The following is a 13,759-nucleotide window of genomic DNA, read 5'->3' as shown; positions in this document are numbered from 1 at the left end:
ACTCGCTGGGGAAAAAAATACAATGTTGCAAAACACGACCAAAAACGCGCATGAATCTGCTTGCAAACCGCTCAGACAAAACGCTAGCGGTTGCGTTTTGCGTTTGCGGTTTTCAGTGGGTTCCAGGCCTAACAGAGAGTTCATATCAGAGTGGTTTGTTTGCGATTCGCTTCGAAAAGCGGTGCTTGGGCCATTTTTGAGGCGATTTGCCTCAATGGAAGGCATAAGAAAAACACAAAACACTCACAAAATCGCTTCGGCATTGTATTTATTTTTTCCGTATTTTTTTCTGGATCAAAAGACGGAAGCGCTCTGCAAAAGCGCTTACAAAAATGCCCACAAAAACACTTTAAAAAAGCCCACTGCGGACGGACACACGAGCCGAATGCAACGTGAACAAGGCCTCACTGTAGCGATTGTGGCACATTTGCGATTTCCACCGATCGCAAACGTGCTACATGTAGCATTTTCCCAACAATTGCGTTGCGATTCTCATTCACTGGAATAACGCAATTGGCGAACACCACAATACAAAAACGCGATCGCCTAGTCAGGCCACTTGCAAGAAACGCTAGCAATTTGTGGTTGCAAGTGGGTCCCAGCTCAAAACATAATGTTGAATTGTAAGACAACTCCAGGAACAAACTTTCAGAGCTCCTGCATGTTACCACCGTACCACGTGTGTCTTGCCCAATACACTTTCCTCACTTCCCTATGTAGCCAGCTCTGTCCGGAAAGCAGCCTGCAGCTGAGGATGTCTACCTGTTGCTATACAGACTCCCATGCCCGTAATACTGTAGCATCGACTGTAAAGGTGACTGGTAAGCTCATTGAGAAAGAAGAGAGAGAGAGAGATGTGGGATGATAAGGAAGGGCTAGTCCTCTTCCTCCTCCCTGTGTCGCCACACCCTTCCCCGTGATTAGCCTGACACACTCGTTGGCTACCTGTGGCCGCTCTTCTCTTCCATGTATCTGCTTAATGAGGGACCTTTACCTGCTGCTGCTGCCCTGATCCCCATGGCGGAGCCCACCAGTCCTGCCGCTGCCCCCCACTGCAATGGGACGCACAAGACTCTCCAGGCGCAGCTGAATGGATTATCTAAGAAGAACGGCTTCTCCAAGACACTCCAGGTGAGAGGCAGCCTGTCTGATCTCCCCTGTGCAGCCTCATCAGAGCTCTGATCATTACACTCACTGCACTGAGAAGTTTCTTTATAGAAACTCCTAAATTAACTGATTCCATTGGTTTATCTGCTAGCTGTTTGGTTATAAATTTCAGTTGCTCAAATAGTAGTTACTGCTGTCCCAGTGAGTGCAGCACCTCCCAGCAGCCAATCAGCGATCATCTTTCGTTATCATGGCATTCTCCTGAGTGCTCTAAGCTGATGAACGCTGAGATTGCTGGTTGCTATGGGCTACGTCATCACTGCTCTTTGGTTGCTGTAGGTTACAGCATCACTGCCCTTTTGGGCCCTAGTATAAAACACTGCATCGCTACTTTTTTTTTGTATTGTGTTCTAAGTATATAATAATCCTGTGACAAAATATTTCTGTCTATGAAGATTTTAACAAACATCTTTTACAAAAGATCCAAGGTATGATGTTTTGTGGTATGGTGTATGGTCGACAAGGTTGATAGATTCACCAATCACTCTCTGGTTGCTATGGGCTTTGGCATCTCTTGTCTTTGGTTGCTATGGTTTATAGCACAAGTGTTCTTGGTTACTGTGATCTGCTCTTTGGTAACTATGAGTTATAGCATCAATACTCTTTGGTTGCTATGGGTTACAACACTACTGCTCTTTGGTTGCTATGGCTTACAGCACCACTGATCTGGTTGCTATGGGTTACAGAACCATTGCTCTTTGATTGCTGTGGGTTACAATACCACTGCTCTTTGGTTGCTATGGGTTATAGCATCTCTTCTCTTTAGTTACTATGAGCTACAGCACCACTGCTTTTTGGGTTGCTATGGGTTACAGCACCGCTGCTCTGTGCATTGCCAATAAATGCATGTATGTTACTAACCTACAAATAACTTTTAGAAAAAAATCTTTGAAGTTGTCTGATGAACTGTGAGATCTGGTCACTATGCTCTTTGTGTTTCCTGTTAGAAAAATGTTTACAAACGTCACTACAAAGATGCAGCTTTGTTGTTTGAGCTGTCAACTGAAATAGCAATTAGCCGTTGCTCATTGCATTATTAGTACCATGAAGCTGGCCGGTCACAAGATGTGTCGCTTCCGATAAAGTGGAATTGAAACCCATGTAAAGCAAATATTTCCCTGTTTCATTCTGAATCTCAGCACGCTTTTACAGTTTGTCGTGTTTCTGTAGATGTTTGCTTGTTTGCTTTCCTTATGATTGTGTTAATGTTTAATCCCATAGTCACATTGACTCTATGACAGAGATTTATGTTCCGTGTGCCTCGAAGGAGGCTGGCGTTACCTATGGCACCCAGTCAGGCTCTGTTTTATTCTTCAAATGAGGGGAACATGATGAAATGCAGAATATGATTGGCTGCAGTGATCACATGATGGTAGTTTGGCTAAAAAGGGAGACAACCATTTTTAAAAGGGGAGCTGTTGCCTGTAGCAACCAGTCAGGTCTAGGCCTGCATCTGTCACAGGTGCTTTCAAAGGAAATTCATCTGGCTAGTAAGGGCTTTCCTGAATGCATTTGGGCTTTGAGCGCCTTTCACACTATGGGCCTGATTCACTAAACTCCGGTAAAGTTTCCATGTGCAGTGAACGCGCAGCAATTTTACCGTGGCTAGCACAGGGGGAGCACGGGCTGTTAACCCACTAACACATGCATGCATTACCTGCAGTAATCTGTTTTGCTATGGTATCATGTTACCATAGCAGCGCGCATTAACCTGGTAACGTGTGTGGCACTAATTGGTTAACAGACGGTGCTGCTCCTGTGCTAGTACAGTAATGGTAAAATTGCTGTGTGATGTGACTTTTGATCATGTGTTGCGATCCTATTTTGCTGGATGTGCAATACAATGGATATAGTGTGAAAGTATATGTGTGTGTTTCTTTTTGTTTGGGGAAAATTTCCTATTTCAGGAAAAATACGGTTTTGTGTACTGTGGAAGAGTCAGAATCTCTTAGACAGGGGTAGGGAACCTATGGCTCGGGAGCCAGATGTGGCTCTTTTGATGGCTACATCTGGCTCACAGACTAATCAGTAGGGGTTGATTTACTAAGCTACACTGCTCAAGCAGCGCAGCTTAGTGTTGCAGCGCAGCTTAGTGTGGCAGCGCAAGTAACATTTTCAAAGTAGTGTACGCCACTGCTGTAGCATGCACTACTAACTTGTGCTACCCTAAAACGAACGGCTGCTCAAATTGTCCAACTCTGGACCCTTTCAGGTGCAGTGACTTTGTAGAATGAGATCCCCACACTTGATTGGCCCAATAGGCTGCCTGTCACTTGACAGGCAGCCTATTGGGCCAAAGTGTGGGGATCTTGTCCTACAAAGTGAATCAACCCCCAAGTCGGCTAGCTAATTGTACAAGCTATTTCTCCTGTCTGGCTCTCGGGAAAATTGCTGATGTTGCTGAAATCCAAGAGACGCTGAAGACCTGTCTGATCAACTGTATACACATCACCATGGCAACAGGGACGTGAGCTCTGCTGTCCCGGTTTGTATGGCTCTCACGGAATTACATTTTAAAATATGTGGCGTTTATGGCTCTCTCAGACATAAAGGTTCCTGATCCCTGTATTAGGGGTTTCTAAAGCAGTTTTAGGGAAAACGTTTGTTTTAAAAAATGTGGAAAGAACTTTTTCATCATTTGTTGTCGGTACCCCCTTGTAAAGATGCTCCCTTACATCCTCCCTGTGACCTCCATGGAGATTGGTGGCTTTAATGTGGTACATGGTTGTTGCAGGAACCGGAAATGAGGGGCAGCAATTACCACCATACTACTAGTCAGAGATTCTAAAGGTCCATAACTGCAACGCATTTTTTTTTCGGGCGACGTTTTCCCGCCAAATGATCATTTTCGCGATTTTGTGTAGCATCGCTTAATGAATGGCTGTAATGCGTAATGACGCATCGCTGAACAAGTGATCGTTCAGATGCCGATTGAATCTTGCACAAATTATTGAAATTGTTTAAATGGTTATTCTCGCCCCATCATTTGTTTCTGCGGTATCAATCTTGGAAGCTGGATTGGGGAACAATAGTTTGTCACCGGAGTCTACCTGATCCATCTTCCAGTGTGTAATTGACTTTACCAATGTACTAAAAAATTAAAACTGTGTTGCTGTCTCTGTCACTCTTGGTGGGAGACTTCCTGTCTTGACAGGAAGTAATGGAAATTGTCACAAATGGGGACACAAGACCGTAATATAAAAATCCAAAAGCATGAACCTCTTATTGCATTGTCCAAAACTAAAATGTTTTCCCCTGCTTCTGGACTTTTAAAGCTGTCTTTTCAAGTAAGGCAGAATTCATGGGGTTGTAGCCATATGTATGTTTCCGGCGTTGCTCGTTCAGGTCAGACAGCTCTCCCTGCACGAAGTAATCTAAGGGAATATAACATATATTCCCCTACTGATTACAGTACATCATTTGTCTTCATGGACACATAATTCGGGGTCGGGCTATTGCGCCCAAATCAGCTGCAATGGTGACGCCCAAATCGGGCGCTGAATGGTGTGCTGTGCAGGTGGCGAAGTGACCTGACTCGCTTGCATCTACCCACTGTACAAAAGGCAACATTGCACCTGCTGGAGAGATTGGGCCACATTCTGTCAGAACAGGAAGTCAGGGAAATTTTCCCATACAATGACATAAACGGCAATAAGGCCTGGAACCACTACACATCGCTATAGCTAATTGGAATAGCTAGGGTTTTTAATGAGCGTTTTCTGGCGATTTTGGTAGAGTTTTTAAAAGGTGTAAGCTTTTTGCCAGCGATTGTGTAGTGATTTGCTATTAGCGTTTTTAATTCGGTTTTAGTTTAATTGGTCCTTTCTAATTCAATTTTTTTTTTACAGCGTACAGTAATTTAAAAACGCTAGCAAATTTCTCTGTACAGCGATTCCGTCAGCATTTTATATACTTTGCAGAAACGCTAACGCTCAAAAATGCGTTTGCAATTTTGGTAATCGCAATCGATCCAGTGGAATTTGGCTCATCCATTAACATTAGCTAAGCATTTAGGGAAATCATTAGCGTTTTCAAAACCTCCCTTAGGCCCCGTTCACACCTAAGCGGGAATCACGCAGTTCCCACTAAACGCTAGCGTTTTAAAACAACCCTAGTCAATGGCAGTGCTCTCACTGCCACGATCGCGGGAGTTTTGTGATTATCGCTAATCGCAAACTCATTACCTGCAGCGGGTTGCCGGCGTTTCTGGAGCGATTGCGATTAGCATGTCTAGAACCGCTAATCGCGATTGCTCCCAAAACGCTACTTTGTCCAGTGATTTCTTTTTTTTTCTGCGTTTATCGGGGAAAATTCACGCCCGCAAAATGCTAGCGGTATTCGCTAGCCTTTTGCGATTCCTAGTGTGAGTGAGCCCTAAAAGCTCAAAAAATCGCTCTGTTGGGTTCCAGCCCTTAAAGCCGGAAAGATATCAGACCACATTCCATCCCATCGAATGTTCACTGTTTTGGATGTTTTTATTTTTTCATAGTACTTTATAGAATTAAATTGACTGGGACATCTATTAAGAATTAATACAGTATGTATCAGAATCTTAAGCTAACCAAGTGTATACATAACTCCCAACTTTTTAAGAGGAGGGACACTTTAAGACATGCCCCCGGCACACCTCTAACCACATCCCTGCCACACCCCTCATCATTCATAGCACAACGAATTAAGAATCAAAAGATGTAGTTTTATCATTCAAACCACAGTGGTCCTTTCTATTATCAATAGTTTTTCTTCATTTAAACATTTAACAATAAGAAATATCTCCATTCAATTGCTGTGAATAACATTTTAAAGAGACTCTGAAGCGAGAATAATCTCGCTTCAGAGCTCATAGTTAGCAGGGGCACATGTGCCCCTGCTAAACCGCCGCTATAGCGCCGCTAAACGGGGGTCCCTTCACCCCCAAACCCCCCACTGTGACACTTGGTCGCAGACTTGGTCGCTCCTGGAGGCAGGGCTAACGGCTGCAGCCCTGCCTCCAGTCGCGTCTATCAGCGGCGCATCGCCGCCTCTCCCCCGCCCCTCTCAGTTAAGGAAGACTGAGAGGGGCGGGGGAGAGGCGGAGATATGTGCTGACAGACGCGCGTGGGGCAGGGCTGCGGCGGTTAGCCCTGCCCAACCAGGAAGCGCTCCCCCGCTGAAACGAGGGGATTTGGGAGTGAAGGGATGCCCGTTTAGCGGCGCGATAGCGGCGGTTTAACAGGGGCACACGTGCCCTGCTATCTATGAGGTCTGAAGCGAGATTTATTCTCGCTTCAGACTCTCTTTAAGCCCCATCTACACCATACAATTTTTTTTTTTTTTTTGTTTGATTCGATTCAATCTGACATGTCCGATCGGGAATTGAATTGAATCTAATCCCGATCGGACATGTCGGATTGAATCGAATCAATGAATCGAATTGGACAAAAAATTGTATGGTGTAAATAGGGCTTTATCCGTGGGCATACACGGAGCGATAGTTCCTTATCAATGGAGCTGCTGAGGGCTCGATTGAGAATATCCAACACGACAGGTCCGATGACCGTGCGGATTGATTCCTCGCGGGAGTCGATCCGGCAGCTAATCGAGCCGCCGGATCGCTCCATGTATTCCCAGCATGAGTCAGTTAAACACATTTTCAGTATAAAAATACATACTGTTTATTTACACAGATCTGTACATCAGTCCTGACAAAGGGATTTGGTTCTCAAAAAGAGACTGTCCCTCCCAAAGAGGGACAGTTGGGAGTTATGGATGTCTTTTGTTAAACACCATCCTAGCTGCCCAGGGAAGTCTGTCTGAATCGTCCTGCGTAACTGACTGCATTGTGAATTGTTGCCCTTCTGTTTTTTGTTCCCAAATTGTGACCTGCTTGAATTGGTGGCTTCAGTCTTTGACTCAACTGTATACTGTTGCCATGGTGAGCATTCATGTTGAAGTCCAGCATGCACTAGATGGCTTCTGTTCATACTCGCTTATACTGACGTCCAGATTGCTTTTAGCATAACAGAAGAAGCGTGTTTGTCCCCATAATACATGTATGTGGAGTTTTTTTGGTTTGTTTTGGATTTTCTATTCTCTTTACGTTGATCAGCCTAAACATTAAAAGGGCACTACAGCGAAAAACTGTAAAATTTAACCACTTTACCCCCGCGCGTACGTATTTCTCCGCCCCTTTTTCCATCCTTTAAAACCAGGGACGGAGAAACACGTACTTTCCGCGTTCCCGACGCTGCCCGCGCTCCCGCTCGTAACACGCCGCCCGCCGCTAGTAAAACCGCCGCCGCCCGCTCGCCCAGAGATCAATGAACGGGAAAATCCATTCCCGTTCGTTGATCTAAGCCCCGCAATGATCAGCTGCTCTCCTATGGGCAGCGCGATCATTGTGAGAAAAAACTCACGTGTCCAGCCTCCTTATTCTTCCTCCAAGCTTCCGGAAGGAAGCTTGGAGGTCGCATTAAAACAAAAAGTTACTGTGGCCATCTTGTGGCCAAATAGTAAACTACACCCTACACATTTTTCACATACAAATAAATGACTTTTACACATAAAATTAACTCATTACCTCCCACACTCCCCATTTTTTTTTTTTTTGTAATTAAAAAAAAAATAAAAAATTTACAGTTAAAAAAAATACAATAAATAGTTACCTTAGGGACTGAACTTTTTAAATATTTATGTCAAGAGGGTATAACACTGTTACTTTATAAACTATGGGCTTGTAATTAGGGATGGACGCAAAACTGAAAAAAATGCACCTTTATTTCCAAATAAAAATTGGCGCCAAACATTGTGATAGGGACATAATTTAAATGGTTTTATAACCGGGACAAAGGGCAAATACGTTTCATGGGTTTTAATTACAGTAGCATGCATTATTTAAAAACTATAATGGCCGAAAACTGAAAAATAATTATTTTTTTCCCCACATTTTCCTATTTTCCCATTAAAACACATTTAGAAAAAAATAATTCTTGGCATAATGTCCCACCTAAAGAAAGCCTAATTGTGGCGAAAAAAACAAGATATAGTTCATTTCATTGCGATAAGTAATAATAAAGTTATAGACGAATGAATGGAAGGAGCGCTGAAAGGTGAAAATTGCTCTGGTGCTCAGGGGGTAAAACCCCTCAGTGGTGAAGTGGTTAAAATATGTGCAAACATATACAAATAAGTACATTTTTTCCAGAGTAAAATGAGCCAAAAATGGCTTTTCTCCTATAATGCTATGACTTACAGTAGGCAGTCGAAATCTGACAGAAGTGACAGGCTTTGGACTAGTCCATCTCTTCATAGGGGATTCTCAGCAAGGCTTTTATTCTTTATAAGGATATGCCCAAAAAAAAGATTTAAACAATAATGCTTTTTCACGCTTTTTCTTCTTTTTCTGTAGCGTTTCACCTAGCATTTTGCGGTTTTGTGAAGCGTTTTTGGTGTAGTAGATTTCATGTATTGTTACAGTAAATCTGTTACTGAACAGCTTCTGTAACAAAAACGCCTGGAAAACCGCTCTGAACTGCCGTTTTTCAGAGCGGTTTGTGTTTTTCCTTATATTTTACATTGGAAGCAGAAACGCCTCCGCAATCCAAAAAATGCCTCACCCCGGGAGTATGCGTTTCAGCAAAACGCCTCCCGCTCTGGTGTGAACCACCCCATTGAGATACATTGACCAAGCGTATCCGCAAGCGGCTGCAAAAACGCCAAAAAACCCGCTCGGTGTGCCCCAGCCCTTACTAAGTGCTTTTGAAAATAAATATATCCCTGAAAATACCCTATAAAGAGATGGACTAATCCAAAACCTGTCACTTCTGTCAGATTTCTACAACCTACTGTAAGTAATTTATGGCTCATTTTACTCTGGAAAAAATGTACTTCTTATTTGTATATGTTTGCACATATTTTACATTTTACAGTTTTTCGCTGTAGTGCCCCTTTAAGATCACCTTCCTAACATTGTGAAGATCCACCTTAAACCACCAAAATAGCTCAGATTTTTAATAGACATCTGATCAACATGCGTGTTCAGAGTCTATGGCTTAAAGGGACACTTAAGCCTTAAAGGGAAGGTTCAGGGACACTTAAAAAAAAAAAAAAATCCACATCCACTTACCTGGGGCTTCCTTCAGCCCGTGGCAGGCAGGAGGTGCCCTCGGCGCCGCTCCGCAGGCTCCCGGTGGCCTCCGCTGGCACGCCCGACCGGGCCAGGCCGGCGGCTTCTTGTGCGCTCCAAAATGCGCCTCACGGCGGCGCGCTGACGTCATCGGACGTCCTCCGGGCTGTACTGCGCAGGCTCAGAACAAAACGCTCATCGCTTTTTGAAGTGATTTTTTTTCTTTTCAGAGTGATTCTAGGCATGTGCCTAGCGATTTTCTAATCATGCCTAGTGATTTTGGTGTAGCGTTTTTTTGTTTTTTTCAGGCTACACTCCCTCCTGGAGCCACTTCCCCCCCCCCCCCCCCCCCCCTTATAATAGGCAGGCAGCATCAGGCTTTGGACTCAATCGTGTGCCCGCATTAATGAGAGAAGGGAAAGCTGCTGCAGACTCTCATTGGGAAAACTTATTTAGGCGGCTCTTGTAGGCTTCTCAGCTTGCTCCTTGCTGATTCTTATTGCTAAAAAAGCACCCCTCAACAGCTCTTTTGAGAGCTAATCGTGTGTGTGTGTGTGTGTGTGTGTGTGTGTGTGTGTGTGTGTGTGTGTGTGTGTGTGTGTGTGTGTGTGTGTGTGTGTGTCCTACTGACACTTGTGTTGCATAGACAGCCTTGGTAATTCCTACTGTGTGTGCCACTGCCATGCCCTGCACATTCAGTGAGTGCCTGTGTGTGTGACAGGTGCACATTGTAATACCCATCACTGCATATACCTACCTGTTCACTGTGCACCCACCTACCTACGTGAGTGCACGCAGTGTCACTGTGCCTGTCCGGTACCTGTCTGTGTGTGACAGGTGCACATTTGTAATACCCATCACTGCATACCTGTTGCCTGTTGTGTTCAATGCACCCACCTACCTACGTGAGTGCACGCAGTATGATATACCACTCCGTGCATACCTGTTAACTGCACCTGTGTGACTGCTCATTGTATTACTCAAGTCAGTGCATACCTTTCACCCCCTTGCCTGGCGTCTGATAGCTGGCTTAGCAGAACTGTTAGCTCGCCAGCTGTTACCATACCAGCTGGTGGACTCTGAGGCCTTCCATAAATTTGTGGCCATTGGGACACCGTAGTGAAAGATGCTAGGTCGCAATTATTTCTCTAAAAAGGCTATACCCAAACTGTACCGTGAAGTTGAGGCAAGCGGTGTCATCTCTGGCACACAGCATTGGGTCAAGGGTCCACCTGTCCATGGATGCCTGGTCTGCCAAACACGGTTAGGGCAGGTACATTACTTACACAGCCCATTGGGTCAACCTGGTGATCGATGGCAAGCAGGGAGTACGTGGCTGTGCAGCGGACCAACTTGTGACACCTCCACGGCTTGCAGGCAGGCCTCCTGCCACCTCCTCTCCTCCTGCTATATCCTCTTGGCTGTCGTCCTTCTCCTTGGCTGAGTGGCAGTTCAACTCTACTGGTGCTGCGATCTCCTCTCCAGCTACACAGCCCCAGCTCCCCAGGGCCTATGCTGCATGGCAGGTACTACCAGAGCCGGATTAAGGCTAAATAGGGCCCTAAGCAAAGTAACTGATTTGGGCCCCCCCATCATGTCGTAATAGAAGCAGAAGATGCAGATGCACAGCAACATGCCGCACACACCGGGGCAGCCGAGCTACTGGTTGCTATGGGCAACAGCCCGCTTTCCTCTGTGGGTGCACAATGCAGGGAATAGCAGTGGCAAAATGCAGAGTGAGAGATGAATGGCTGGGACATTAGCACTCAGGGGCTGGGGCACCCCTGTGAAGAGGGTGCCAGATATCACAGCAGCAGCACTTTCCCCCTGCATCTCCAGCCTGGCAATAGCAGAAAACTCTGGACACCGCCAAACCGGAAGCCATTCCCCAGACAGAATTACATAACCACCCCCACCACCGAACAACCGATTTCCTCCCAAACTAGACAGCCACCATGCAGCCTCCATCCCAGTGAATACGATAGTCCAGCAGAGAAGGCAGCCGCAGCGGGGGAGAATGACAGCACCAGATGACTCACATTCACCTATTGCGATCCAAGCAATAGAGGTCCCATCATCCGGCGCCCATCTGTCTCCTCTAGAGTGCTGCCGCTCTGTTACTACTACTATTACTACTTCCTACTTTCTGTCTGATCTGAGAATCAGGAAGTTCAGAGCGAGCGGCTGCACTGTAGAAGAGACAGATGGGTTTCAGATGACGGGATCTCTATCGCTTGGATCATGGATAGGTGAGTGAGTGTTTGCCATCTGCTGCTATCATTCTTGCTGCAGCTGTGGTTCTCTGTGGGAAGGGAGGGAGGAGTGGGCAGTGGCAGAGCGCACAATAGCAGGAGGGGGACCTAGGAGGAGAGCCTGGCTCTGAAGACAATCAGCAGTGCACGGCATCATTTGACAAGACAAATAACATTTATATCGCGCTTTTCTCCTGGCGAACTCAAAGCGCCAGAGCTGCAGCCACTAGGATGCACCCTATAGGCAGTAGCAGTGTTAGAGAGACTTGCCTAAGGTTTCCTACTGAATAGGTGCTGGCTTACTGAACAGGCAGAGCCGAGATTCAAACCCTGGTCTCCTGTGTCAGAGGCAGAGGCCTTAAAGGGACTCCGAGCAGTGCCTGTGGGTATGCCTTTAAGCATACCCACAACTAATTAATTACATCCTCACACCTACCGGCATGATGTTTGTAATTATATCCCCCTGGGTTCCTTATATTTCATTGCATTGTGCTGAATCGAGCTGCCGACTTTGGAGAAAAGTCGTCCTGTGTAATACAATGTAACTATGGAAAGATGCATATCATTTTGAAGCTCTCTTTCTCCTCTTTCCAATGATAGATAAACTGCCACCCTACGCCTTTTAGTTTTCACTATTTTCGCGATCAAAATTGCAGTACCTGCAAAAATAACGAAAACTAAAAGGCATAGGGCGGCGGTTTATATATTATTGGAAAGAGGAGAAAGAGAGCTTTAAAATGATATGCATCTTTCCATAGTTACTGCACTGCTCAGAGTCCCTTTAACCATTATACCATCCAGCCACCGCTGACAAGATGGCGAGGGCTGGTTTATGTGCTGATGGGGCCCCTTTGACTCTGAATGGGGCCCCAAGCGACTGCTTTTGTTGCCTGGTCGGTAATCCGGCCCTGGGTACTACGGTGTCACGCCATCTTGGACATGTCTTGCCTCAAAGCAGAGAGTCACACTGGAGCAGCTCTCCTGGCTGCTCTTAACAAACAGGTCGATCAGTGGCTGACCCCCGCACCAGCTGGAGATCGGCAACGTGGTGTGTGACAACGGTAGCAATCTCATTTCCGCTTTGAATTTGGGAAAGCTGACACATGTACCCTGCATGGCACATGTGCTGAATCTAGTCATTCAAAGATTTGTCCTGAAGCAGGCCTGGAAGTTGTGTGGGCATTTCAGGTGGTCTTACACGGCCATGGCATGCTTTGCGGACATTCAGCGGAGAAACAAGTTGCGGTGAGATGCCTCATTTGCGATAGCCCAACTTGCTGGAATTCGACCCTCCTTATGTTCTCTCGCCTGCTAGAACAGGAGAAAGCAGTCGCCCAGTACCTCTACAATTTCAGTAGAAGGACACAATGGGCTCAATTCTGGTAGCGTTTAGTAAATCAATACCTCATGGAATTGGGTTTACCTCATGAGGGAAATCAACTTTTGAATTCTGGTAGTTTAAGTAAAGTTTTACCTCATGTAATTTCATGAGGTAATTCATGTGGTAATTTTCTACTAAAAATGTGTGGTATTTAGTAGTGAAATACCTCACCATGAATTCTGAAGTGAAATAAGGTGTGTGTTTGCATGTCTTTTACCTCACATAATTAGACCTACCTCTACCATATGATAAATGCAGTGCTGTGACAGAATTGTGATATCTGTCACATAACATGGAGCCTTTTCAGCTTGTTCTGTGTTCAAGGCCCCCATATTTTGCTGAAATAAGTAAAAGTGATCTGACCAACGAATTTCCCCCCCCCCCCCCCCCCAGCTTCCATTTTGTTTTAAAAAAGAAAAAGTTCTCCAAACCCTGTACAATCCTTCATCTGCCGCGCCCCCCCCCCCCCCCTCAACATTGCCATTCCCCAACCTCTGATTGGAAAAAAAAGTAAAAATGCTCCAACCCACAGCCTCTATTTTAAAAAAAATTGTAAAACTGTGGCAAACACCGATCCCCCTCCTCCTCTGGTTAAAAGTGCTCCGAGGGCCCCCCCCCCCCCCCAGCAGCAAGTGCTGTAACCCCCCCCTCCAGACCCCCAGCCTCTAAAAGTAAAAGTACTCACACCCCCAGTCTCTAAAAGTGCTGACCCCTCAACCAGCCTCTAAAAGTGCTCCGACTACCCCCCCCCCCCTTCCCCCAGCCTCTAAAAGTGCTCCTACCACCCCCCTCCCCCCAGCCTCTAAAGGTAAGTGAGCTGGATTTTTTTTTTTTTTTTTTTTGTAATGGATGCCT

General features: G+C 45.7%; 1 protein-coding gene across 2 annotated transcripts in view; it reads left to right on the top strand.

Moving 5' to 3' along the window:
- The first annotated feature begins 742 nt into the window (after positions 1-742).
- The window catches only part of LOC137504280 (serine palmitoyltransferase 3-like), a 169,451-nt gene continuing 156,434 nt past the window's right edge, over positions 743-13,759 (top strand). The window contains exon 1 of one of the 2 annotated variants that reach the window (XM_068232476.1): positions 743-1,131. In XM_068232476.1, the coding sequence (XP_068088577.1) occupies positions 967-1,131 (165 nt within the window). In that variant the 5' untranslated portion in view covers positions 743-966. Of the gene's footprint in view, positions 1,132-1,446; positions 1,596-13,759 lie in introns of those variants that run through there. The other variant, XM_068232477.1, reaches the window with a different exon arrangement.

This window comes from Hyperolius riggenbachi, chromosome 4, assembly GCF_040937935.1.
Source record: "Hyperolius riggenbachi isolate aHypRig1 chromosome 4, aHypRig1.pri, whole genome shotgun sequence".
NCBI lineage: Eukaryota > Metazoa > Chordata > Amphibia > Anura > Hyperoliidae > Hyperolius > Hyperolius riggenbachi.
This window is presented reverse-complemented; position numbering and strand designations above follow the sequence as displayed.